The sequence below is a fragment of the Xenopus laevis genome, chromosome 8L (genome assembly GCF_017654675.1).
Source record: "Xenopus laevis strain J_2021 chromosome 8L, Xenopus_laevis_v10.1, whole genome shotgun sequence".
NCBI lineage: Eukaryota > Metazoa > Chordata > Amphibia > Anura > Pipidae > Xenopus > Xenopus laevis.
The window spans coordinates 42,502,476-42,530,158 of NC_054385.1; the positions used below are offsets into that span (position 1 = coordinate 42,502,476).

General features: G+C 41.5%; 1 protein-coding gene and 1 long non-coding RNA gene across 4 annotated transcripts; both read right to left on the reverse strand.

Annotated features, from left to right (window-relative positions):
* Positions 1-15,582: 15,582 nt before the first annotated feature.
* Positions 15,583-18,258, reverse strand: LOC108698396. 2 transcript variants are annotated; one of them, XR_005963357.1, is made up of 3 exons: positions 17,819-18,258; positions 17,437-17,608; positions 15,583-17,017 (listed from the first exon to the last, which is right to left on the reverse strand). It is a non-coding gene; the product is annotated as an uncharacterized LOC108698396 (long non-coding RNA). The 2 variants fall into 2 exon arrangements; XR_001932636.2 differs by lacking the exon at positions 17,819-18,258 and having other exon boundaries at positions 17,437-17,812.
* Positions 18,259-23,184: 4,926 nt separating this feature from the next.
* On the reverse strand, positions 23,185-26,144 carry kcne5.L (potassium channel, voltage gated subfamily E regulatory beta subunit 5 L homeolog). Of its 2 annotated transcripts, XM_018228726.2 has the most exons (2): positions 26,003-26,144; positions 23,185-24,413 (listed from the first exon to the last, which is right to left on the reverse strand). In XM_018228726.2, the coding sequence occupies exon 2, from the start codon at positions 24,255-24,257 to the stop codon at positions 23,940-23,942; it is 318 nt and encodes a 105-aa protein (XP_018084215.1). In that variant the 5' UTR covers positions 24,258-24,413; positions 26,003-26,144; the 3' UTR covers positions 23,185-23,939. The 2 variants fall into 2 exon arrangements, with proteins under 2 accessions (XP_018084215.1, NP_001082344.1); NM_001088875.1 differs by lacking the exon at positions 26,003-26,144 and having other exon boundaries at positions 23,940-24,281.
* Positions 26,145-27,683: the final 1,539 nt, after the last annotated feature.

Consider the following 27,683-nt stretch of genomic DNA (forward strand, 5'->3'; position numbering starts at 1 on the left):
TGGTTGCACTGTAGCATACTGTACTGTAGGTAAGAAACCAATCAGCAGCTAGGCTGACCTGATAGGGAACTGAAGCTTTTATTTGCTTGTGTGACTGCAGGGCTGTGATAGGCTGTCCCCCTCCTTCTGGCAGGGACTGTTAGGGCACGCCCAACCCTTCATTTAAAAAACGGACAGGGACCAGAGAACATTTATGGGGAGCTCAAATACAGGGGCTAATTTTGAAGACAATATTAATTTACAGACAACAGTAAAACCTGCACCATATAGTTTATATTATTGCCTTCAAAATTAGTTTTTATTTTATATATATCCTATATGTCTCCTTTAATAATAAACACTTAAGCTGATCCCAGGCATTTTGTCATTGGATAAATAGTAAAGATGAAACATCAGCACCTATTTAAGTTCTGTATGTAAATATTTCTTGGGTCACTTGACCCAGGAAAAGTGTTCTTTTTAAACAGAAACATATGTGAGTTAAGTAACAATACTATGAGAATCTGGATTACAGTACAAACATATCTCCTGGATAATGGCCGGTTTTATTTTTGTTGACTGTGGAGGTGTTGTCACTTTTATGGTTTGGAACCAGCCAGTCTGGTTTTGGTAGGAGCTGCTGGGTTGGTTCTCAAAGTTCTAAAACCTTTAAAGGAGAAGGAAACCCTTTCAGCGCAAAACCCCTCCCCCCCTTCTCCTTTGAAGGCTCAACTGGCACAAAGGTGGAGAGTAAGGAGCATATTTATTAGGTGGTGTAAAACAAAATGTGAAGAAAAAAACATTGTAAAAAGCTGTGTAAAATAAATGGCAAATTTATCAAGGTGTGTTTTATTTTACACCATGCTAATGCCAGAATGCAAAGCCTGGTGATGTGTTATCCAGCCGTTTTTTACAACAAATAAAAAATATGCTCCTAAATGCGCTCCATACAACTGCTACGTGCAAGGGCTTTGCCCATCCTTTAGCACATATATTTTTTCCATCTATGTGCAAGTAGCGAACATTGCCTTTTGGAAATACTGCTATACAAGATTCAAGAGAGTGCAAGGCTATAGCTAAATGCATTACCATTAAACTATTCATTTGACTTGTGGACAGACCCGGGCAAAGGTAGTTTGGCACCCTAGGCAAGGGTTCCAATCAGCACCCCCCCCCGCTCCTAGCATGTCCCACCTTACCATTATAGTTTTTTAATACAAGAAAACGCATTATTGAATGAAACTTTTAATTTATATAAATATGTAATGTACAAAAAATAAGGTACACCAAAAAAGGCCTCCAAGGCAGCCCCCACATCTGTACCTGCAGACATCATGGCCCCAAGGCAGCCCCCCATCTGTACCAGCAGCCATTGTGGCCCCCAAGGCAGCCCCCCACTGGAACCAGAAGCCATCATTGCCCCCAAGGCAGCCCCCCATCTGTGTACCTGTGTGCCCACGCCCCAACCCAAGCCCCCATACCCATGATCTGTACCTGTGCCAGCAGCGACTTCAATGTAGGATAAGATTACAGCCATGGCCCCAGCCAGTACAGACAGCGTCACAGCAGGTCTCTCTTCAGCGCCGAGTACTGCTCCTTCTAGGCACGCACACCGCACAGTCAGCACAGGTTCACTCATCTCTGTCTTCCGTGCCCCACTGAACCGATCCGTATCCACAGCCGAAAGGCAAACGCGCCAGCACGTCACAGTGAAAGTGACGCTCCCAGGGTAGGGGATCGCTGGCTGCTGCCTGCTGCTTCAGAGAAGCCCTTGTGGGCATGCGATTTTTTTTAGATTTACACTTTAATACTAAAGGCCATGGGAACAAAATTTTAATAATGAAAAAAAAAAATTCCCCTTGAGAAGTGCGCCCCCCCCAGTTATTGCGCCCTAGGCGGTTGCCTACCCTGCCTACCCCTTGTTCCGGCCCTGCTCGTGGATGCCTATTTATCAGCAGTTTAGTGGATTTAGATGCTTTTGAAACCACGACTTAACTCATTTTCTCTAAAACCACGAATATCATTAAATTTCTTAAGGGATCCAAACTGAAAACACACGAATGGGAAAAGTTACCGAAAAGTTGTGAAAACCGCAACTTTTTCTACTTTTTGCACAATAACGATGACTTTTTCGTATTGTTGCACAAAAGCCAGTGTCAAAAATACCCAAAAAACTCTAAAACCATGAATCAAAGAAAGATCTTCCAGTTGCAAAAGAGACATCTGCCATTGACTTCTACACGATTTCAACAGGTTTTAGATGGACTATTTTCGGATTTGTCGCAGATTTATTGCAGATTTATCACATAATAAATCCCGGAAAAGTCATACTGTTTTTCTGGATTTTTGGAGTCAAAAAGCATGACCCGAAAAAAACTAATGGTTTAATAAATCGGCCCCTTAATCTACAGGTCTGGGCCCTTGCATATGTTGGGGATTGGGCATTGCTGAACATTTCTTGAACTTAATCAGTAAAGGTTTTATTAACTGAATCCAAATAGGAGCAATAAGAGAATTAAGCAGGATTTATAGATTACAATTCCTAGGTATATACTGTACATATAGATATAATACAACTTCAGTTGTTCAGCACTTTGGCCCTCAGGTGTCAGTCAGTGAATAATGGATTATTTCAACTCAGAAGTGTCACCCCCAGCTCTCAGGATCCTCCTCAATTGGAACCTAGATGAACGCCTCTAGTCCCTAGGTCTGTACACTTGGTGCCTACCCTGGGCTGTAGAGCACCCAGTATTCTAATCCTTGCTAAATCTCCTTGGTGGAGCTTTAGGCTTCTAGGCTCGCTAACCTTACTCTTATCTATCACACCTAGGGGGTTATTTATTAAAGTCTGAATTCAAGGTTTTTCTACTATAAAATCAGAATATTTAGTGAAAAAAACCTCTAATTTATTATATTTTTATTGATATGATTTATTATACCCCAAGGATGGATAAGTCTGAATCCAAAAATCCAGCATCTCAGACCTGCAGAGGTTGTATATAAGTCAATGGGAGTCCAGAAGATATCCTGATCTGCACTGGGTATCGTAAAAATCAGATGATTTCGTGATTTTCGGGCAAAAATCTACATTTTCGGGTGGAAAATCCGAAAAAATTTTACGATTCGAATTTTCATGTGATTTTCACAATTTTTTTTAATGAGTTTTTTCCTACATTTGAATAGGCCCGACTTAACTTAGGTTCCAATCTAGCTCCTCCTGCCATGAGGCAAGGTGGCACTTGAAAACTAACTGAAGTTTTATATTTTGCATTGATAGCAGTCTCCAAGTAAAGTTTTCATGAGTAATGACATTACACAATACAACTGTGCTGAATTACAAAAAATTAATCTGGAAAAAAAGTGTAAATAAATTAAATTAGTTTACTCTTAAGCATCAGTAATTCATAACTGAAGCCTGGATCTGAACATTCAACATTCAGGTTGCACATTCCAGAAAACCAGTTTAACCAGATAAGGAAAATATATATGTATGGCTGCAAGTCATCATGGTCGGGGGATATTTTAAACCTTGATGATATTTTGACTGATCTTTATTGAGTGTCTGCATCCTTATGATAAATGATATCAGCAGAAGGCAAGGGGGGAAAAAGAATGCAGGAAATGGGCATTGAAAGATCTTCTGAAAAAAGAAAAGCTGGAAACATTAATGTTGGCTGAGAAAACAAAACTCAGACCTTTGGGGACTTCGGTTTTCTTGTAAAGAGTTCAGTGTGAATAAACCCCATGATGGCTGTTTCTTGGAAGTACATGGAAGTACGTGTACCTCTGCCCTAGGAGCATTTTGTGAGCTGCAGTATAATTTGGGTGGAGGAAGGAAATTTTACAGAGTGAGCTAAATGGTAGAATAAACTATTTGCCAGTTTAATGCACTTTCATTGTGACCCCAACACAATAAGCTGCAGTGGCGGCGCCCATTGCTACCATGTGGGTAGCGGAAGCGCAAATGCGCAAATGAAGTCACAAATCGACGCCAGCGCAATGACCTCACAAACCGGCGCCAAATTCAAATAAAAGGACGTCCAGGACGCCTGTTCAATGCCCTTGCCTGGACTTTGTTTCTGTATTTATTCTGCCTGCCCTTTTTTTTTTTTTTTTGCCTGTTCCCTTCTGTACTACTATACTGGACTTTTAACCCTAAAGCTTACTCCTTGGTCCTGACTACTCCCGGCTGGGAGCCGATAGGCCACATGACATTATACTTGGGCCATGGACCCCACTGATGTCAGACAAGCGCTACCGGGATTGGCATCCCGAATGGAAGATTATGAAGCTCAGCAGTTCCGCATTGGGCAAGTACTCGATACTCTCCTTTCCCGTATGCCTTCAGCGTCTCCAGCTGTTGGTAATCCTCCCACGGCCGCTGTTCCTCCTGCTGCAGTCTCATCGGCTGGTGAGCCGCGCATCCCTCCTCCACCTCGCTATAATGGGGATCCTCATGCCTGCAGAGGTTTCGCTGCGCAGTTTCAACCCTCACAATACTACAGTGAACGTGCCAAGGTGGGCTATGTGATGTTCCATCTGGAGGGCAAACCACTCTAGTGGGCAACATCTCTCTGGGAGAAAAATTCTCCATTGACCTTTGATGTCAAAGCATTCCTCCAGGCTTTCTGAACTGTGTTTGATGCCCCGGGATGGGTCGCTAATGCCTCTTCTCGGCTCCTGCAACTCCGGCAGGGAAACCGCAGTGCCAGTGAGTACGCTATTGACTTAACTAGAAGGGTTAATGGCAGAGACCTATTGGAATGATGAGGCATACAAGGCTGTGTTCTAACAAGGTCTGTCAACTCGACTTAAAGATGACCTAGTCTCCAGGGAACTTCCTGACCTACTGGAGGATTTGATTGCTCTCAGCATTAAAGTGGACACTCGTCTTAGGGAGCATCAAGTTGACAAGGAACGCAGTAAGAGATTTCAACCTAGGCTGGTCCCATGCTTCCAAAGACTTCTGTTGCCTGCACCTCCCAGCAGCCTTCCATTACTCCTCTGGAGGAGCCTACGCAAGTTGAAAGGGCCAGTCTCTCCGAGCAAGAAAAACTTCGAAGACGTATGGCGGGCCTATGTCTGTACTGTGCTGGTCAATCTCACTTTGCCAATTCCTGTCCTGTGAAGCTTAAAGGTTCTATCCCCCAAGGTTAATCCGAGGTGACACATGTAGGGGGCGTTACTCCTAAATCTCAAGAGAACTCTCACAGGTTTCTTCTGGCTTTACAGACTCAGACAGGAGTAGCGGACCAAGGATGAAGCACCAGTCCAACAGATTGCAGTACAGGAAAGGATTAAGAAGAGAGTGGTCAAGTCCAGGCAATAAGGTCGGTTCAGTTAGCAAAGGTTCGGTAAACAGGAACAGGCAAGGATCAATACACCAAAGGTCAAGACAATAACAGTAGAAGCGCACCCAGGAACTCAGAATGAAGAACCTATTGTAGGGCAATGTGAGCAGTGTCTCAGCATCTTTTATAGGCCTCCTTTGGCGCCACAATTAGACGCAGTGGCGTCATGACGCTGGCGTCCTCACGCATGCGTTTTCGACGCTGGCGTCCATTCTGACGCTGATGCTTCGGCGCCGACGCTTCTTTTGACGCCGGTGTGATGTCACAGAGCTACGACCAGGATGAACCACATGGAAGCCGCCGACATCTTGGGAGCCGCCATTTTGGGACGCCAGGTAAGATTTCCTTACAGTCACTAAGACTACTAAGCGATACAAAGATTCATCGGATTTGCGAAATACTACCGAAAGTTCATCAAGGGGTTCTCCTCCCGCATTGGTCCTATCCTTGCTCTCATCTGAAAAGGGGGTAAGCCCAACTCTTGGCCTCCTTCAGCTATAGAAGCATTCCAGTCCCTAAAGGATGATTTTATCTCCGCCTCTGTCCTCCGTCATCCTGATTCTACGTTACCCTTCTTCATTGAGGTGGATGCATCCGAGGTTGGAGCCGGTGCTATTTTGTCACAAAGATATCCTGCTGATGGGAAATTACATCCATGCACTTACTTCTCCAAAAAATTCTCTCCCGCAGAGCCGAATTACAACGTTGGGAATCGTGAACTCTTGGCTGTTAAGCTTGCTCTCGACGAGTGGTGTCATCTTCTAGAAGGATCTCCGATCCCGGTCATCCTGCCAAAATTATTGAATCACTTTTCCCTCAATTTGCCAAACAAATCCTGGCAGGCCAGTCTTCCGCTCCTACCTATACTCCTATTGGGATGGCGTTTGTACCCTCTGAGCTTCGCTTGCCCATCCTACAACAGACCCATTGTTCTAAACAGGCTGGACATCCTTTTCCAGAAAAAACTCTAGAACTTTTGCGTCGCCTAGTTTGATGGCCGACTATATTCAAAAATATACCTCTACCCATCCCCTCTCATCCATGGACTCACTTAGCAATGGACTTCATTGTAGAGCTTCCACCCTCAAGAGGGATTTCAATTTACAGCTAAGTTCTGGCATTCCTTATGTAAAGACTTGGGTATTACTCTTCAGTTCTCCTCTGCCTATCATCCCCAAAACAATGGGGCAGGGGAGCGTGTGAATCAAGCTTTGGAGCAATTCTTGAGGAATCATGTTTCCCTCTGTCAGGATGATTGGTCCGATCTTCTTCCGTGGGCGGAATTTGCTCATAATAATGCATGCCACACCTCCACTGGAAGATCTCCATTTATGACTGTGTACGATCAGCATCTTCAAGCCTTCCCACAACACTTCATTTTGTCTGACGTCCCTGCTGCAGATGATCATGCAGCCCATATGTCTGCTATTTGGGCTGCACCCAAATCAAGTTTGGAAAAGAGTGCTCTTGTGCACAAGACTTTTGCTGATTGGAGATGCAGGTCCTCTCCTCCATACAAAGTTGGTGACAAGGTATGGTTATCCACTAGGAACATTCACTTAAGAGTGCCTTCACCCAAGTTGGGTCCAAAATTTGTTGGTCCATTCTCCATCGTGGAAATTGTCAATCCTGTGGCCATTAGACTTCAGCTTGCCCCTGAGATGCGAATTCCCAACGTGTTTCATGTCTCCCTGGTGAAACCAGCAATTTCCAATCGCTTCTCTTCTGATCAGTCTCCCCCTTCAGCTATCTCTGTGGACGGCCAACAAGAGTACGAGGTGGAAAAGATCTTAGACTCCAGAATCTCCAGAGGTTCTCTCCAGTTCCTTATTAAGTGGAAGGGCTTTGGTCCTGAAGAATGCTCTGAAGAAACACTCCGATGTACATGCCCCTCGATCCTCCGGCGACAACGGCAAATCCAAAATGGCGGCACCCATAGCTACCACGTGGGTAGCGGAGGCGATAGGATGCCCAGGACGCCGGTTCAATGCCCAAGTATAGGACTAGTTTGCTAAACGTTCCTGGGTGCTATATAATTCCTAATTATTGATTATTGGACTTTGACCCTTGCCTGGACTTCGTTTCTGTGTCTATTCTGCCTGCCCTTGAACTCATGCCTCGATTTGGATGACGTTTTTGCCTGTACCCTTCTGTACTGTGATCTTGGATTTTTAACCTCCTTGGTCCTGACTACTCCCGGCTGGGAGCCGATAGGCCCCCTGACACTTAGATCTATAGACCTGTAACTCCTGCAGTGCCTCTGTCATAGTACCATGTCCAAACTAGGCCCCCTTCAGCCTGCTCTGGGATATAGCTGTCATCAAAACGTTGTGCTTGGCAGGTCATTACACAGATTTACTCCTTACTTCATGGCTTCCAAACTGTCTATAAGATACCACCACAAGGCATTTTATCTGGATATCTTCAATGCAGTGCAGGTGAATCCCATGTACATCTACCCACCACCTGTGCTCATATGAGGATATCCATAAAACATGTTGGTTGATACACATAGGTAGCAAACCATCTTTTCCTAGCTGGTCAACAACACACCCATATAGTGTTTATGGTGCGACAATACTGAACATATATGTTGGTAATAACCCAAAAACAACACTACCACCACCTCAGCCTCCCCTAAGCCAGCCAGCAAAACACTGGCAGTATATAGCCTTGGGGACGTTTATGGATGAGATGTGAGGTTGAACATTATAATGTTAACAAAATCTAACAAAATAACTGCCCTTTGCACAAATCCTGCATGTAGAGAGACATAATGTCTGGTGATTTTAATAGAGTGAGCTCTTATACACCTTTTAGGCAAAAGGAGCCCCCTGTAAGATATATTGGATCTAACTGTCAATGATTATCTGACACCCAACTGCTACATGAAGAGAGAATGAAGAGAGACAGATGCTGAAAGAGGAATAGTGAAGATAAACTTGATTATTTCAGAAAGTATCTTATTTCAGTATGATGAAGCTTATATTAAATTTTTGTTTTCGCGATAGTTACTCTTTAAAAAAAAAGACATGAATGAAAATGGAAGAAATAAAAATAAGCCAAATAGGTAATCTATTTTAAAGCAATCTATTTTTTTAAAAAAACATTACAACATGTGGAAGTAATTTTGTTAATGAAATACACATAGGTGTAGCTGTAAGTGCCTTTAAAACACTTGTGCGATAAGTGCATGTGTGAGAATAGAAAATAGAAAGAGGGTGAAAAGGCTTTAGCGATAGGAGGAAGAGCATTTCCGCCAGTTCAAGGTGGCGTAAGGGAAACTTGAACACAATGCAAAAGACTTCACTCGATAAGCTGTTTTGGGTTGAATTGTGAAAAGTAAACATTCACAGTACTTTGAATGGGCTGTTAGGTAGTGAAAAGTGTTTAGTGCAATTAATTGAATTGCAGACATACGAAAAGGCGCACTTATCATACAAAATGTACTATATCGCATTGGGTTGAATTGAGCCCTTTAGGCCAAAAGTTTGTTCTGTGATCATAGTTGCCATTTGCATTTTCACATTTCTCTTCCAACTAAAGATGGATGGTACATATACATCCTGGATTGTTCTAAGCATGTAGGTAATGAATCTGCACATTTAATAAATTATTAACACGTTATTCCGTTACCACTACATGAAAGCATTAACAAGTGCTTTGAGAAGCCCAGGGTGCAATGTTCCCTGTAAAGGTGTGAGCTTGAGCGTGCTTACATATTATAAAACCAGCACACAGAATAAATTGTGGTGCGCACAAAGAACTTTGTATGAAAACACAAAATATTGTATTAATTCTGACTTGAGCACACAGTTTTTAAAAACTGCACACACAAGTTTAAAACAAAATAATTTTTTCATGCACATAGCCAAGAAGGAATTAGAGGAACATTGCCAGGGTGTATTAAGTTTGCCGGCTAAATCTGAAAGCACAACAGAATAGTTGACCTATCGGGTTTCATCATTTTTGAGCAATAAGGGGAATTGTATAGAAATAACTAGTGCTAGTGACCCCCAAAGCTTCCATTGCCTAGAAACCTATTTCAAATGTGACTTTAATGATCAGAGGGGGGTGGTGGTGACTGTAGATGTGAAGGGCATCTATTATTGTATGCCTGCTAAATGTCAGACAAGAAACATAAAATGGTTGAAATAGGAAATCAGTTGTAGAATAGAAGCAAACAACAAACCACATTTTCATGTAACTGCCCCAGTGCAAGTACTAAAAATTATACAAACAAAAAAAAGACATCAATAAAGGGATTGTGTGCTCATAACTGTATTCAACATATAACTACAACCAATTGTTGGCCTCCCATTGGAGATGCACAGCATTAGACGGGAGAGATACAGAGGCTATTGTCTTGGAGAAAGCCTGATGTTTTTTCTTGGATTGGAAGGGAGAGGCAGAAGCTTCAGAGACTGCTATATATTGCCGAGAGACAGCTGCATAATGTTATCTATTCAGTTGAGAGAGAGATATATAGAGGCTGACATACCTGATGGGTAGAGATGCGGTAGAGACAAGACTTGGCAGAAGCTATCATTGATGTCACAGTGTCCCCAGGGTGAAAATCTAGATACAGATATACAGAATTTACTGTACATGGGAAGTGAGAGTGCACAGTTTAACAAACTGGAGAAATATGCAGAAATTGATTAATTGGTGGAAAGAGATGGAGAGATGTAAATCATTTTGCGTGTTCTGTTAAAATAAATTGGGGTAGATAAATAATGGGATATTGAACCACAAAACATTCAGTGCAATACCTGAAATATTAAACATAGCCATAAGTAAAGTGTCACCGATAAGGTACTTCTGGCCGCACGTGACTTTAGGTGCGGCTATCAGGGGTCACTCACTCAGTCTCTCACCCACCTTGCACACAGGTTAGAGTTAGACTAACACAAAAGCACCCCAAACACCAACCAACACCCACAAAACTCATTCGCTGCCACCATCTATCATTCACAGGCGATAGAAACCTAATGTGACTATTCCCCTGTTCTCTCTAACTGGTAATAATTCACAATACACCAATGCATTAAACACTCTCTCACTATAGTCAGTTCCTACTGATTCAACAAGTACTTCAGCATGCAGAGGGTTAAGGCTCACAGTTACACTCTTTCAGGCTAGGTTCGTTTAGAGCAACAAAGACAATCTTATTAAATTCTCTTTAATATTATAAAAGGTATAACAGTGCAATATACAAAAAGATGTTACAATTACAAACTTCCAATCGCAATTGGTCCTCCAAAGTAAATCCAAAGCTTAGTCAGAAGAGCTGACTATTTATTAGTGATTTCAGGGCATCAGGTAACTGCACACTCCCCCCTCCCTCAGGAATGCAAGGGGCGTGGCCTAGCAGGACACAGATTGAGTTTTTATGACCTCCTGTGAGTAGGAACTGGACCAAGAATATAATGACCATAACTCCCTATGGGAACATAGGAGAGAGATGATATTGGTTATTAATTCTCTCATGGATTCCATAGATACTGACCCCTCTGACCATAGTGAAAAGAGGCCTGTTATGTGTCTGATTTAGATGTTGGCAGAAATATTTGACATAAAGCTAAAGCTGTATTAACTGGGTCTAGTCTAATCTTCACTGGAGAATGCTGGCAGACCCCTAAAAGACCTGTACAGTAACCCCTATATGTAATAAAAGACACTAAGGTGCCCATTTACTAACAATTGAATTTCGTTTTTTTTCCACGAATCTCCAACAGCTATGAATGCTTTAATAAAAAAATGAAATTGGATTTCATGTTTAATTTGAAAAGGACTTTTATTATACAGATTTTTGTGTCTGGGTGACAGGTCCATTTTAAGGCAGAGACACACGTTCAGATTCGGGGAGATTTAGTTGCCCAGCGATAAATTGCCTCTTCTTCGGGGCGACTAATCTCCCCGAATCCCCTGGCGATTTAGATTCTAGCTGGCGGGGTGGCACTCAGAATGCTTTGTTTTCTGAAGTCGCCCAAAGTTTCCTCGTGAGAAAAACGAAGCACGCCGATTGACATCCTGCCGGCAATTTACATTCTAGCCGGTGGGAGGCAGTTTGGGGAGATTAGTCACTGGGCGACTAATCTCCCTGAATCTGAGCGTGTGTCTCTGCCCTTACTGGTGTATTTTATTAATTTTAGCCTTTCCTTCTCCTTAAAAGCACAAATCCCACAAATAGATAAGTCTATAGAAACAATTCTTACAAGCAACATGCACATGTCCCCTTTGTTCAGACTTACATTGAATATGCACCCATTGGAGGGCTATTCTTTATATTAATCCTGTAATAATAAAAAAGGAAACACATGTATGGAAGTTTCAGTCCATTTCCTTCATCCTCTGCCCCCATATATAATATATGTGCCTTTTGAACTCTGAAACACAAGCACCAATAAACTCTACAGATTGGGGAAAGGATTTGCCAGAATAAGGGAGATAATAATATTACATGTAGGATTGACCTTAATTTGTGACAGGGCCTAGGGGAAAATACTCTGCACTGGGTCCCATTATTTATAATACAGACACTAAAGCTGTCAGGGGATACTGGGGATTGTAGTTCACCAAAAGCTGGAGGCTGCATGTTAAGTATTGATTATGTTATTGCACGATTGCAGTCTCTTCAGAGAAAAAATGATAAATCGTTGTGTCACAATGGAATCTCCTCAATGTCCAACAGCCTGTTTGCGGTTCCCTGCATATATCAGGACCAGAGTCCTTCCTAAGACCACAGTCCCTCCTAAGGTTGAAACTCACTGCTGAAAAACTCAGACCAAGAATCAACCCATTACCTTGCCTGCACTCAGATGCATTGCAGCGACCTGGGAGCAGGCACACATGGTGGATTGTTTTTTCATTTTTATTTCATTTTTATTTAAACAGTGAATTTGAGATAAAAGGTGAGTGGGAAGGGGTAAAAATGTAACTACCTAGTAGGGATAACATAAATATGCTTAGTACGAAGAATACCGGTCATAGTAATGCTATATAACATTTAATTATAGGATGAGTAAATATCAAGGCTATAAAGTAAGGAAATTAGAAGTCCATGGAACTGTAAATGATTGAATGAATCCGTACTGTCTTTGCAATGAAAATGTTGCCATTTTACAAACGTTTCTGAGGTTTTTGCGAATTTGGAAGGAACTGAGCATGTGTATGGAGACAATAAACTCCTCACTCTCATTGATAGAAAGAAAACATTGGATAGTGAATGCCTTGTGGAGCAACAGGACAACATAAGCGGCATTGTGTTCTTTTTTTAGTTGTATTAGGAGCAACATACATTTTATATGAGATCATAAAATAATCATTTGCAAATTATACTTGAATTCATCAGGCACTACTGCAGCCAACCAAAACATCAAGGCACTGTTTTTGTGAAGCTGGCTAAAATGAGATAAATGCACAGCCTATTTTACATGAGCACAAACTGTGACAGACAATGTATAGACAAAAGCACATGCTATGTACAGGGAATTCTTTGTAAAAAGCAACACACAGCTGCAGCACTTAAATCACACAATTGCAGTTATGCCGGATGTCAGGAAACATGTCACCATGTAAACTGAAATATAACAAAATGATACTGCTCAGCAAACACTATTCTGCAACACTTGAACTGTTGTTCTGTTGAAATAAAATCCAAGGCCTGCGCTCCAACAAACTCAGCGCACCCACATTTTTTTTCAAGTCTTTGTTTATTGAAACAGCAGGTCCATTAAAGCTTAGTTTACATGTTTGTGTAGCCTATGGCATAGCCATAGGCTACACAAATGTTTACAAGGAAAGCTATTTGAAGTCTCAACAGCCAATGAAAACAAGGGAAGGGGAAAGGAAGGATAACAGTGAACAATAACATCTAATAAAAACATAGTGATAACAGGTTACATGTACAGTAACTGTGAGTTCATGCCAGTGGGAAATCTGGTACATAGATAAAACATCTATGAAGTCTCCCCCTTGAATCCTCATTTGTACTCTTTCAATTCCTGAGAGTCTTAGGAACTGGAGATCCCTTTCCAAACAAATATTTCAATGTTTAGTTATATTAGTTATGTTGTTGGATCTAATGTCCAAAATATGTTCACACCTGCATTCCTTGAGTTTTCTGGAAATCAGTCCAACAAATTGGCAACCACATTGGGTACAAGTAAGATAAATCATTTAATAGGAAATGTTTTGCAGTTACAGAAATAGAGAAAGTTTCGGAGCATTGTCTAGACATACTTAAACATACCTTTTACTTTGCAATAGATTAGGGGATCCTATATTGCCCAACATTCTGGATCAATATGAGATAAATTTACAGCCTTCAGACAAATTGTTACTCAAGACAAGATCAGTCTGCAGAAAAGAGTTTTCCCTATGCTTTATTGACATGTAAATAAAGGCTTTTAGCTTTTCTATGTGATCTGTCTGTTGGAGTTTGTTGGAGTGCCAGCCTTGGTTTTCATTTTCATGGAATTACACTCTCCTGAGCTGCAGGTTTAGGACCTAGCACCTAAACCCATTATTAACTGTGGTGAGTCTATACTGATCTAATTAACTTGGACCTTATCTGACTTTAACATTGGAGCTTGGGCCATTTACTAAGGTCAGCAGTGCTTTATTAAGGTCTTAATAAATGCAGTAATCTTCCCTTCTTCCCTTCCCTGCTACAGATAAAATGTGCACAATTCTTTGATTTCTTTTTGAAACATTAGTAAAAATAATTTCCGTTACCAATATACAAATAGACATGAAGCTGTGATCAAATGTGTGTTCTCCCAATAGTAAATAGGTTGTGCATGAAACCCTATTCAACAATTGCTGAAGGCAACTTAATTGTTCTAGGATGTAGATATGCACTTCAAATACATCAGAAAGGTAAACCTTAATCCTAGAAGCCATAGCATAACCATATTGGAGTTAATGAGCTAGCAATATGCCTTCCCACTGTGCAAGGGATTCATTTTTTGGTTGCTGATCTGAAACCAAGGAAACCTTTTCCATGTATTTTTTGCTATAAAGCTAATAATGCAGGGCAAATAAGATCTCTTGAACTAAAGTCATTGGTATTGTTACACATGTGATTAACACAAATGTTTCCTCTTCATCTCATCTCTTACTTCCCAAAGAGTCAGTTTTCAATGTTTATTTACTTTTTACTGTATGTATGTATTCTGCATCAGATTACACAGAGCAGAGGGCCAAAGTACCAGATCAGGGCTATATTTTCTTAGGAAAACAGGGAATAGAATGCATTAAGGAGCTCCTAATAACTGGACAATTTAGGGATAAACAATATCTATCATATATACAGGGGCAAAATGCAGTGATGCCCCCTAAGCTTAGTGTCCTAGGTGAATGTTGTGTATCTGATGAATGCAATAACTGACTCCTTGCTTTGCTCTGCAGTCAAATATAGACTTATTTTGTGGGTGACTTAATAGACCTTCGCTATACACAGTTCATACATGGTTTGGATTGTTAGAAGGCATGTACTAAATGCAGGCTTGTAAAGACTTAAATACAGTTATGCAATGTGGAAACTCTATACAGCTACATACAGGCCACTTACTTCCACTGAACATTCCCATCTCTGTTCCCTCTTTCCAAAGTTATTTTTCCACTAAATGAAAGCAAAAAAGCAAACTGTTTGTGGATAAACCGCCCTTTTATAAGATTAGTAATTCAGTGTTTCTGTATCAATATGCAGCTAGAGAAAATGCAGAAGAAAAAAAGTATATTTTGTTCAGTCAAGTTCTGCATTTCCTTTCATTACCAGGGGTCTGGGTTGCAGAACAAAGTGATTTTGTGCAACCTACTCTCTCACTTTTGTTGATGAGAATTATCTTATGTTAACTGTACATGTGAATAAATGGGCAGAATGTGTATTTTCTGCTAACTCAATAGTCAAGGTGGCAGGAGATTTTAAGCAATACTTGACCAGCAAATGTAAAGGAAGGTACAGACCACCCAAAAGGTCCTCATCTAGTTCCAAATGCAAGACTCCTACACGATCCATTCATGCTATCAAGAATTACATTTGTTGGCTTATCTGTGCCTTGCTCCTGATGTGATGCTTGCCTTTCCTATAATATTTGTAAATTTCAGTTTCATTTAGCTTTCCTTGACTTATTAATCTTTTTGTAGATAAGGGAATTGGATATACTGGATATCAAACCCATGAAAATAAAAAAAAATTCTGCAGCTGCCATTCCTGTGTGTTTACAACAGAATCAAGTCATACTGATTATTTCAACATGCCATGCCTTTATTTTATCCACAACAAACAAAAAATTCAATTACCTGTGGTGTCAGAAGCAAATGGGCTTAGGCAGTGACAGGATGCATATTTGGCCCAGTACATTAACACATAAAAAGCAAGGCCATTACCATAACTGCATTCAACTGAACTGAATAACAGATTACTGCATATGCGCACATATTTGCCATGTTAATGTTAGCCCCTAGCATGCTACTGTTACACTGGGATGCTAAGCAGGCAGCAATTGACTGTTATCCTGATGATTTAGATGTATATGATTCTTTTCCCCTACTGGAAAAAAGATACCAATTTCATACTAGAGTAAAGTGTAAAGGTTACACGTATTTACTAAATACCAGCCCTTTTCTGCATCTGTACATTTGAGTGGGACTATGCACTGAAGTGCACAGAGAGTGTATCTGTTAAAGCCAGCATTTTTGTATTTGTGACTGCAACAGTTTACAACATTCTACAAATGGATCCAGATATCCAAATCCTACAGCAATTTTTAATGTAAACAATGGGTTTAATACAAGATTCCAAAACAATGTGCAGTGATATAAAAATAGCTTCATTTCCAGCCATAAAACCCGGCACTTTACGAGAGAGAGAAAGAACACAGTTAGCCTTGTCCATGCAAGCACAGCTTTAAAATGTTTATTCCCAGCTCTAGATAGACCCTCAGATATCCGGGAAAGGGTTAACATATGTGATGCTGGGCTGAGATCAATTTGCAACTCTCTACAGCTACAATATTATCCAACTGGACAGCCTGCAACAACCATCTTCTTATATATGCATTTGATTCATGCATTTTGCTTTACAGGATACACAGTAGCATTTTGAGTATAGGAATTTCTGAGCCCAACTGGAATCCACTCTGAGACCAGCCAAAGTACAAGGTCTGCCCATATCTTTATGGACTGAGGGCCATCATGTTACTGCGTTATAACGTCTTTATAATAACTGTTCACTTTCAATACTGCCCCTTTGCTGGCAATCCAAAGCAGTAGGCATATTCTTGGCTTTCTTAGCCCATTCACTTTCTATGTACAGGTGGTAAGGGTCGTTTTTGGACTCCTGCTTTCTGGATCTGGTATAAGCCATTATAAGACCACCGGCCATGAATCCATAGAAGATCATGATGAGCAGAATATACATGTAGGCATCGTCGCTATCTACATCTTCCGCCGGGGCACTGGTGCTGTTGGCCTTGCCAAGTTCCTGAAGAAGCTGAGTCAAAAGACTCCTCAGTCGGGATGTATCGCTGCAATTCATGATGTTGGACATGGAGATGTCTTCTTCTTTGTTATCCGAGGAGAAACCAATGAGGAAGAAGGAGGGGAACTGGAACGGTAAACAACAACTAGCAATGGTCGAGCAAAACCCAGGTCACTTTAGACTGTAAGTGCACTTCAGCCTGTGGTAAAGCATTGAGAAGAGAGAACAATAAATTTACTTTATATGGGGTATTCCTCAAATTTAAGTTTGCATTTACTAATTAATTGATACAGTAAACTGTGACACATGCAAGCAGAATAAAGATGCTTTTTCATCATATCCTGATCACTATCCTTTAGCATCATTGCCATTTACCATGGTAGCAATCTAATTATATGCAAAGAGCTTGTATGTAATTCATGTGTCTGCAACATGTGTAAGGGACCTTAGATTGTGAGCTCCACAAGTGTTTTGGTGTTACATAAAATTGGACTTTATAAAGAATCTGAACACTTAATGGTAAGAAAAAAAACTTTTGCCACTTTGTGCCTATGACTAAGCTAAAAGTGCCAGAAACTAAACTTTACTATAAGAGAGAGCAAATAAAATGTAACTTACCCCCTTGCTTATACACCCTCACAGGGACAGAAGTCTGATTCCCGGCCTCTGTTGGGAGTTTTGTGACATAGAATTCAGATTAGAGATCCATACAACAGGGCATCTGAGCATACAGTAAACACAAAACTCAATACAGATCTTTAGGATTGTGGGAGTTGCAGTGCTGTGCTAACTGGAAAGGAAGGAAGAGGTGGGAGATAGATAGATGTACAGTATATGCTACTGCAGAACACAGGGCAAGCAAATAAGTCCAGCAGAGCAGTTATACAGACCGTTAAAAGGAAAATTAGGTTAGGGAAGGAGACAGCCCCCTCTGAAGCTCTCAAAAAAGAAAAAGGTAGCCCACAATATTCCCATTAGATCCTCAAAGGAACATACTTACCTTGCTGGCATATAGATGATGAGTAAATGAGTGCAACCCCCTATGCAGCATGCAATAACACCCCCCATGTGCTGTGAAATGGGGGAGGGGGCTAGTGAAAAGGGGCTTTGGAGGGCGGGCGGATCTCAGAAGTAGTGTTCTATAGAGAGAACATCCCAGGGGAGAGAGCAGCTGGTTCAGACTGGTGTCGTGTAACACTGCTTTATTACATGAGAGCAATGAGTGTGTTTTTGTGCAGCCAGGGCACGGCCCTTCCCAATGCCTATGCCTCACTGAGAGTCACATCATGACTAATGTGTCCTTCTACACTAGGCTCACACATTCTCTCCTTCAATCATCCGCACGGCATTTATTGTACTGATAGATGCTGAGAAGTACAGGATATAAGTGAAAATACAGTCTGAAAGCACAAAGTATGGGGAGTTCCCTCATTTCTTAAAGGAGAAGGAAAGGCTAAAATTAAGTAAGCTTTATCAGAAAGGTCTATATAAATACACCAGTAAATGCTCAAAGTAATGCTGCTCCGAGTCCTCTGTCAAAAGAGACACAGCTTTTCTTTCCTTCTATTGTGTACACATGGGCTTCTGTATCAGACTTCCTGTTTTCAGCATAAACCCCCAGGCTTGAGCATGCTCAGTTTGCTCCTCTCTCTCTTTCCCCCCATCCCTTCTCCCCTCCCTGCTGTAACCTGAACCCAGAGCTATGAGTGAGCAGGGAAAGACTCGGGCAGGAAGTGATGTCACACAAAGCTAATATGGCAGCTGCTATCCTAAACAAACAGAAAAATATTTTAGAGCTGTTTACTCCAGTATGGTAAAGCATTCTACAGAATAAATATAGTGCTATAGCTTGCACTATTGTGGCTAATCTATTGGCAATAAACTGCTTCAGTAGCTTTCCTTCTCCTTTAATTAGTTCTACTTTCTCCTACACAAGTTTCCATGAGTCATGTGACACTAATTATATCACTAAGCCCCAATTAGAACCGATGACATCACTAAGGACCATTTATGAGGATATATTTTACAGGATATCCATGGCTCTTACTAATGTCTTAGTATGTCACTTATTATATGATTCAGTGACACTTGTATTATACAAAAATAACAGGGATCATTTATGACTGCTAGTGCAGCTACAATTGCGTTACTTTCTCTGCAGTCAGTTGCTTGAGAAATTCCATTCAATTAAATGCACTTTCATCAAAAGGCTCTCCTTGTACTGCCGTATAGTTGTGCTGGGGACTGCTCAGTCCTTCCTGCCTCCCATTCTGTATCAAACACAGTTGCACCTTTGATGCAGGGGAACCTTCAGCCACCTCAGTTTTTGACGCCAGTGTCCGGTTTTTTTTTGACACAACGCCTGTTTTTAATGCCGGTGTCCGTTTTTTTTTTGGTTGCCGGCGACAATTTTTTTTTTTTGCTGGTGGTGAATCGCACAAATCGCCCATCACTACCCAGCATCCATACACACACCCCTCTCTACTTTTAATTAAATTCTATATACCCATACCTATACTAACTATAGAGTTTAGTATCACAATAGCCTTTGATTTTATGTCTGTCCAAAAAATCATCATTGAACCTCATTTTACAGTTTGCTGCCCAGTTTTCCTACTTAGACAAATCACTCTGCAAAATGGCAGCATCCTGCATGGAACCTATAGGTCTGCACAATTGGTGCCGTGCAGCTGCAAAAGAATTAGGACACACATGGACTCATATATGAAAACTATAATGTCAACTGGACTGGAATATTTTGAACACAATTGTGTCCGATTCACATTAAAGGGCAAGTGCAATTGGGCTCAATCGGACTGGGAAACTGGTTAAAAACCCTTTGGGCCCCTGAAACTCGGGCCACTCCCCAGCCCGCAATGTAGCCTCTACCCTGCCTGGACCCAGTAGCAGCAAATCAAGGTGGAGGTAAGCAACTCGTGCACTCATTTATGGGGGGGGGACTAGGTTGGACGCTGTGAATTTGCCGCAATTGTGCTTGGTGCCACAATTGTACCACAACTATGATGGAATACTGGGGAAAAAATGGTGCCTTGTGCTGAAAAAAACATGGCAATTGTGCTTAAAATTGTGCTTAGTTAGCTGCACTTGCTGTCGTAAACAAGACTTGAATATCACTTACGGGTATTTCCCCTACAATAAAATGAAGTGATATACATTAGCATCCTTTAAAGTAATACAGTGACACTCAACTGAGGCAGCTGGAAGCAGGTTCGGATTGAGGGGCCCAGGGCCCACCGGGGCTACTGTCTGAGGGCCGCCCTGGCCCTGCTGCAAAGCCCCCTCCGAACTCCCGCCGCAGCCGCAACCCCCCTTTAGCCTGCATGCATGCGCGTACCTTCTTATTGCGTAACCGGTGCCTGGAGAGGGCGGTCAGGGTCAGCAACGGCAGGGAATGGGTCTGGGCTGGCAAGGCCCATGAGAGTTGGGGCCCACTGGGTTTTTTCCCAGTGTCCTGCTGACCTAGTCTGACCCTGGCAGTATATGCCGTAGATTTGGTATCATCAGAGCAGCTGCCTTCTAAATCAGAACCCTATTTATATCTTTGGAGAGATAAGCAATTAATGGGATGCCAGCCACCAAAAATTTACACCCTCCCTCCAGCACCCTAACAACAGAACAATGGGAAGGTAACCAGATAGCAGCTCCCTAACACAAGATTACAGCTCCCTGGTAGATCTAAGAACAGCACTCAATAGTAAAATCCAAGTCCCACTGCGACACATTCAGTTACATTGAGTAGGAGAAACAACAACCTGCCAGAAAGCAGTTCCATCCTAAAAATCTGGCTCTTTCTGAAAGCACATGACCAGGCAAAATGACTTGAGATGGCTGCCTACACACCAATATTATAAATTTAAAAAATACACTGTCATTACAATAAACAAAAACAATAAATTAAACCAATTTTTTGTTCGAGATAAAAATCCCGCAGCCTGTCTATTTTGGGAGTTCACTGAACTCCCAGCACAGCATATCGGGTAGAAGCATCCGGATTAATGGTTTTATTAAATCCGGACTGCAATTGGGACAAAAGCACTGAAAGAATCTCCAGAGAGGCGTACAACTAATTTAAATGTTTGTGAGTACCCACTTCCCCCTAATGGTTACCCACTAAAAATTAAGGCTAATTATAGCTTGGTGGATGTTGGAATGGGTTCCACCAAAAGTTAACTAATAGAGTGTCTACACAAAGAGGTGGTAAACATATACAAAGTATAATACACAATGTTTCTATCATTTTTCTTTAGTTGTATTTTCCTGGGCTTCCTTGTGGAGCGCTGTTTCATAGATTATTGGATTTTAAAGTTGTTTTACCGGTTTGAGAACGGAACAGAAATGGCTACAGGAACGAACTTCTGGGAACCTTAAAAACTTTTGTTCTTTTATGGTCATTTACAGGGGAATGTAATAAAAGTCGCAAAGAGAAAAACAATTCGCACCAATAAGACTAAAAATACACATCTCGCTATGTAATATTGTTCCTTAAACTGTTACTGCATTGCGAATTTTAATTGCGCATTGCGAATTTTAATTGAGCATTGCGAATTTTAATTGCGCACTCATAAGAAGTGCTTGAAGGTGTTGTAATCTTTTGGAGCAAACATAACGACTTTTTCAGTAAGAAGTTTTATTACATTGACTGCGCATTGGCGCAAACTATAAAATTCGCAAACGGTCTTTCACTGTCGGAAGTGGTCGCTAAACAGTTTCCGGGCTCGCAAAAGCTATATTAAATTCGCACAAAGCAAAATTTGTTCGCGCAAAGGCATAACTTTTCGCATTGCGAATAGTTTTTCCATTAGCGACTTTTATTACATTCCCCCGTTAGACCCTAGCAATGGGATTGCTGAAATTTAATGGGAGAGCTGCTGAATAAAAGTTAACACAAATAATAAAAAATGAAAACCAATTGCAAATTGGCTCAGAATATACATTTTTACATCATTAATCTAAAGATGAACAACCCCTTTCAATAAATTGTATCCACTGCAGTATTTGCCTCTGCATAGAAGGGAAAAATATAAATAGTCGTCCCACTCCCACAGAGATCACAGTGACTAGGCATTAAAATGAATAACACAGCCTGGCATTCATCAGTTTCCTGCAACTTCCTTTCAACAGATCATCTTACTGGAAAATGATATCTGATGGGAAGCATTTGCTAGTGGGCTGTGTCCCCTAGGGGTTAGTTGTCAGATGGCAACTGCCTTTCAGTGATAATACATTATTGTCTCAAACTCAAGTATGTGACATTCATTCATTCACTTTTATTGTAGCGTGTGTCTCAGCAGTGGGGGTGTCAGACTCAAGGAACTATGTTTTGGATGCAACTTGGTATAATAGCTTCCACCAGTTTTCAGATAATTTTCGCAGGATTTACAGTTATTACGTTCCAACCAGTAAACATTTTTGCTCATGCAATCACTAAGTGCCACTGTGCAGGCACAATAGTACTTAAAGGGATACTGTCATGTGTTTTTTCAGGTAATAGTGCTGCTCCAGCAGACTTCTTCGCTGAAATCCATTTCTCAAAAGAGCAATCAGATTTTTTATATTTAATTTTGAAATCTGACATGGGGCTAGACATATTGTCAGTTTCCCAGCTACCCCCGGTCATGTGACTTGTGCTCTGATAAACATCAGTCACTTTTTACTGCTGTACTACAAGTTGGAGTGATATCACCCCCCCTCCCATTTCCCCCCCAGCCAGGCCTGGATTTTTGGAAAGGCCACCTAGGCCCGGGCCTAGGGTGGCCAGATTTTAGGGGGGCGGCATGCTGCCCAACCACACCCACATTGGTTCAAAAACACTGGAGATGCGCCAATTCCCATTGCTCCGGTTCAGATGATGAAAATATGCATGAATAAAGGGGAGGGGACAGGGGTGACGAGCGACAGTGGGCCTAGGGGCGCCCGCTATGTAAATCCGGCCCTGCCCCCAGCAGCCTAACAACAGAACAATGGGAAGGTAACCAGATAGCAGCTCCCGAACACAGGATAACAGCTCCGTGGTAGATCTAAGAACAGCACTCAATAGTAAAATCCAGGTCACACTGCATTACATTCAGTTATATTGAGTAGGAGAAACAACAGCCTGCCAGAAAGCAGTTCCGTCCTAAAGTGCTGGCTCTTCCTGAAAGCACATGACCAGGCAAAATGACCTGAGATGGCTGAATACACACCTATATTATAAAAAAATACACTTTCTGGTTCAGGAATACAAGGTTATATTGTAGAGTGAATTATTTGCAGTGTAAACAGTGTAATTTAGAAATAAAAACTACACCATAAATATTGTGACAGAGTAAAAAAAAAAAGAGTGAAAGCAGAGTCAAAGAGCAGTACTTTTTAACTACAACCCTTTATTGAGTAAATTCACCCAATAAGGCTCGATCGTTTTTACCACCAGAGGCCATGATTTCTGCAATGTGGACAGCATTTACCTCACACGCATAGAAAATATGAAAATAGTCAGATACATTCAGGTGCCATGTTGAGAAACCTCAATGACAATATGTTTTATTTACAGAACCACTACATATAGTTCCTGTTATAGAACCTCACTATAAACAAAACAGACCCTGGAATTTGGTTAAATTGGCATCATTTGATCACAAATTCTTCCAAAACATTTTGGCTTTTTATATAGCCTGGACCCCCCCCCCCACCATATTGATGATTACATTCACTAGAAGCAGTTGAATTATGGTTTGTACGCGAATAAGGAGAATATGTATCCCAGGCTCCCAACAGACCCTACAGTATATATAGCAGATAAGAGTTCATTGTCACTTTTTTACTGTAACCATATTCTATATTCCATAGGGCGGCCATTCCCAGTAAGCTGATAACTGGTGCGGCTGTGAGACCTCCTCTCCACTATAAGACGCTGATAGTCTCTAGTATTATGCTATAGCTTATAATGGGTATTGTCCCAATTGCATTTCCGTCCTTCAATTATGCATTATATTTGATATCTAGAGCATAAAAGAGCATTTCCTTAAGCCAAAAGTTCATGAGTTCCCTTCTTTACAGAGTGGCAGCATGCTACTCGCTGGCCTTCATATCTCTTATTGGATCTCTGATGCGAGTGAACCTTTTCAAAGTAAGTTTTCACTTTCAATACTTCCCCTTTGCTCATACACCACTATATTGGGTGTGTTCTTGTTCTTATTCCATTCCCTTTCAATGTAGAGGTGATAAGGGTCGTTTTTGGACTCTTGCTTTCTGGATCTGGTATAAGCCAGTATAAGACCCCCGGCCAGGCAGCCATAGAAGATCATGATGAGTAGAATGTACAAGTAAGCATCATCGTTATCATCTTCTTCCATTGGGGGAACTGTGCTGTTGGTCTTGCCAAGTTCCTGAAGAAGCTGAGTCAAAAGACTCCTGAGACGAGAAGTATTACTACAATTCATGTTTATGGCGCCCGCTGATTCTTATCCAAAGAGAAACCAATGATGCAAATGCTCAAGTGTAAAGAAACCACAGCTTGTACTGGTCCAGCAGTTGTCTAGATCACTTTTGGTCCCATGGTTACTTCTGCCAGTGCCTAAACAAATGTGCAATTCAACCTAAGGTAAAGCATTGAAGAGAGAAAGAACAAGATGTTTAAAGGAGAAGGAAAGGCTAAAATTAGGCAAGCTTTATCAGAAAGGTCTATATAAATATACCAGTAAAACCTCAGAGTAATGCTGCTCTGAGTCCTCTGTCAAAAGAAACACAGCATTTCGTTCCTTCTATTGTGTAAACATGGGCTTCTGTTTCATTCTTCCTGTTTTCAGCTTAAACCTCCAGGGCTAGGGCTTGAGCATGCTCAGTTTGCTTCTCACTCCCTGTCCCCTCCCTTTTCCCCCTTCCCCCACCCTGCTGTAATCTGAGCCCAGAGCTATGATTGAGCAGGGAGAGAATGGGGCTGGGGCAGGATAAATAGTGTTATTGCTTGCACTATTGTGGATAATCTATTGGCAATAAACTGCTTCGGTAGCTTTCCTTCGCCTTTAAGTCAGACTTTCCTTAGTATGGTGGTACATTGTTTTAGCATTGCTGTTTTGTAGTGCTGGGGGCCTAGGTTCTATCTGTGTCTGCATGGGTTAACTCCCATAAGGTTGTAAGCTCCACTGGGGGCAGGGACCGGCACTATTTAAATAACTAAGGTGTGTTTCAAACCTACTTGATTTTCTTATAAAATGTGACACATTCAAACAGAACTGGTTATGTGGGTGAAACCCACTATAACAAATCTTTAAATTAGACATTTGTGAAAAGAAACTGCAATAGCTGGTATGTGTCTTTGAGAAAACACAGTTATAAAATGATATTCTAAATGCTATTTTTTTTATTCTTATTCCTGTAATGTATATCTGTGCTGTAGTTTACCTGGTTGCTATAAAGACATACATATATATCAGGGTGCTCTGCAGACAGCGTTGGCTTGCAGATAAACTAGAAAAGCAGGACCAACCATACAACTGTAACAACACTTTCCCAGTAAAGAAACATGAGGTCAACTACTTTGGTCTAATTGAAGGAAAACAGTTGAAGGAGAAAAAAAACCCACTGTAACATTAACATGAGAAAGCGCCAGCGAGTCTGGATGTAATAACCATCATGGAAGAATGGTGGAAACTAAGACCAGGAGAAATGGAGAAAAATAAAGTCCCCCGTCTCTCTCAGCTCTGTGAAACAGAATTCAGATTTGTAAGAATATTCCTATTTCCATCAGGGTTCGACACCTGAGGATCTATGTAAAAACAAAAGGTGCGTACCCTTTTGTTTTTAATAGCGCTGACATATTCGACTGAACTTTACAGAGGTTGTTCTTTGTATCCGTCTTTCCCTGCCCCAGTGAGCTTACAGTCATAGTCACACGATGGGGGTAATTTTTATCGGAAACCATTGAACCTGCCTGTTAGTTTTTAAGGAAACTGGAGCACAGAGAGGAAACAAACGCAGACAGGGAGAGTAAACTGCGGATAATGCTGGTTCACTGGAAATGACAAATGAAAACTCTTGTTGTTGATTAAAGAAAAGTACATAAAGCTATAAGCAGATGATGACCCGTGAGTTTAAATGAACAAACACCCAACTCCATAGAGCTCTCTATTAAGAGATAAGTACCCCCCCCATATTCCCAGCAGAGCCCCACCAGACAAAAACTCACCTCTACAGATGTTGTGTGAATAATCACATTCCCCTGTGTGTGCTGTGAGACTGGGGAGGGGGTTAGTGAAAGGGGCTTTGGATTGGGCGGTCACATTGTCTCTGGGGTAGGTTACGTTAGAGAGATCCCGGGGGGGGGGGGGGGGGGGGGAGGCTTGTTGGAACTGGTGTAACATGTCGAGAAGGAGTGTGCCTTTGTGCAGCCAGACAGGGTACAGCCCTTCCTAATGTTTGCCTCTCCCACAGCTCTCTCATGTAACGACTATTTGCCCTATAATTGGCCCAAGAACTGTGCATAACAGCAAACAGGTTTAACTGTTTCATTACAGTGTGCAGCAGCACAACTAGGTGTAGCACAGGGAACTATGCCAGTACATACAATATAATGAGAATAGAGAGTATAGTTGCATTGTGGTGTAAGCAAAGCTACTTTTGATGAGACTGCACCCAGTGAAATAGCAAACATGCATTTTCGGCTACTTGTGCCTTTCCCTATTACCAGCTCCAAAAAAGGATAAGGAATAGGACATTTGTTCTTTGTGTACATGCTTATAGGTGGTACATTGCTTAGCATTGCTGCTGGATGACTCCAAGCAGGTTTATATCTACACTATATACTCTCTTTCCATATTGATCCCTGAGCTTTTCCGTTTCCTCCCCTAAAAAGTAACCAGTTGCCTTCACATAAAACCTTGTTGATTTAAAAAAAATAATAAAACATTCCAGGGTAGAACATACTGTGCGAGCCTAGAAAAAGAATCGAGTGATACGTTATTGATGTGCAAATAAAAAAAAAACTGGGCAGGAGAGCCGCTGCTCATGTGATGGTGCCGATTCTTTCAATCAGCATCATAGATTCTGGTTCTGTGCCTGGCTCAGCATAGTCATTTGCTTCCATTGGGTGCTCTCCTAAAGCACATTTGTAGAGTTTCGAATTCCTGGTTGATATGGAATAGGTAACTGTACAACGGTCTTGAAGTCATATATAAGATGTGCCTAAAAAGAAAATAAGCAATAACAAAAAACAGTACTAATTTAGCCTCACAGTCGTGGGTTGTTTTGGTTGCAGACAGACAGCATTTGCAGCTGCCGGCTCAGCCACAGCTACTGATCAGCAAGCTGGAAAGTCTCCTTCCCTGTCACTGCTACCATTTTGCCATGTGGGACATAAGAAACAGGACCGCCATCAGAAATCGCAAGGCCCCTGGGCTGCGCCCTCCCCACCACACAGTAAAAAAACAAAAAAAATATTGGTGGCTAGGGTTCCCACATGTTAATAAAAAAACATTTGTGGCCAGGGCCCACCCATTAAAAAATATTGGTGGCTAGGACCCCACATGAGGAAAAAAATTATAAGAAAATTGGTGGCCAGGGCCCCTCAAACGTCCATGCCTTCCCGAAGTCAGCAGCTCTCAGAAAGATGGGGGGCCCGGCTAATCAAGTAAGCGTGGCATGGCCGGGGCCCCCCTTACCCTCGGGGCCAACTACAACTCTCCCCCCTGATGGCTGCCCTGATAAGAAAGTGTTCTCTTTACCTGAATATCTTCTGATCACACTCATTATTACCCTACATATAGCGCCAATATATTCCCCAGTGCTTTACAGAGATTATACATCATTCATATCAGACCCTGCCACAGTGGAGCTTACAATCTAACACATACTATGGTCCAGTTGAACCT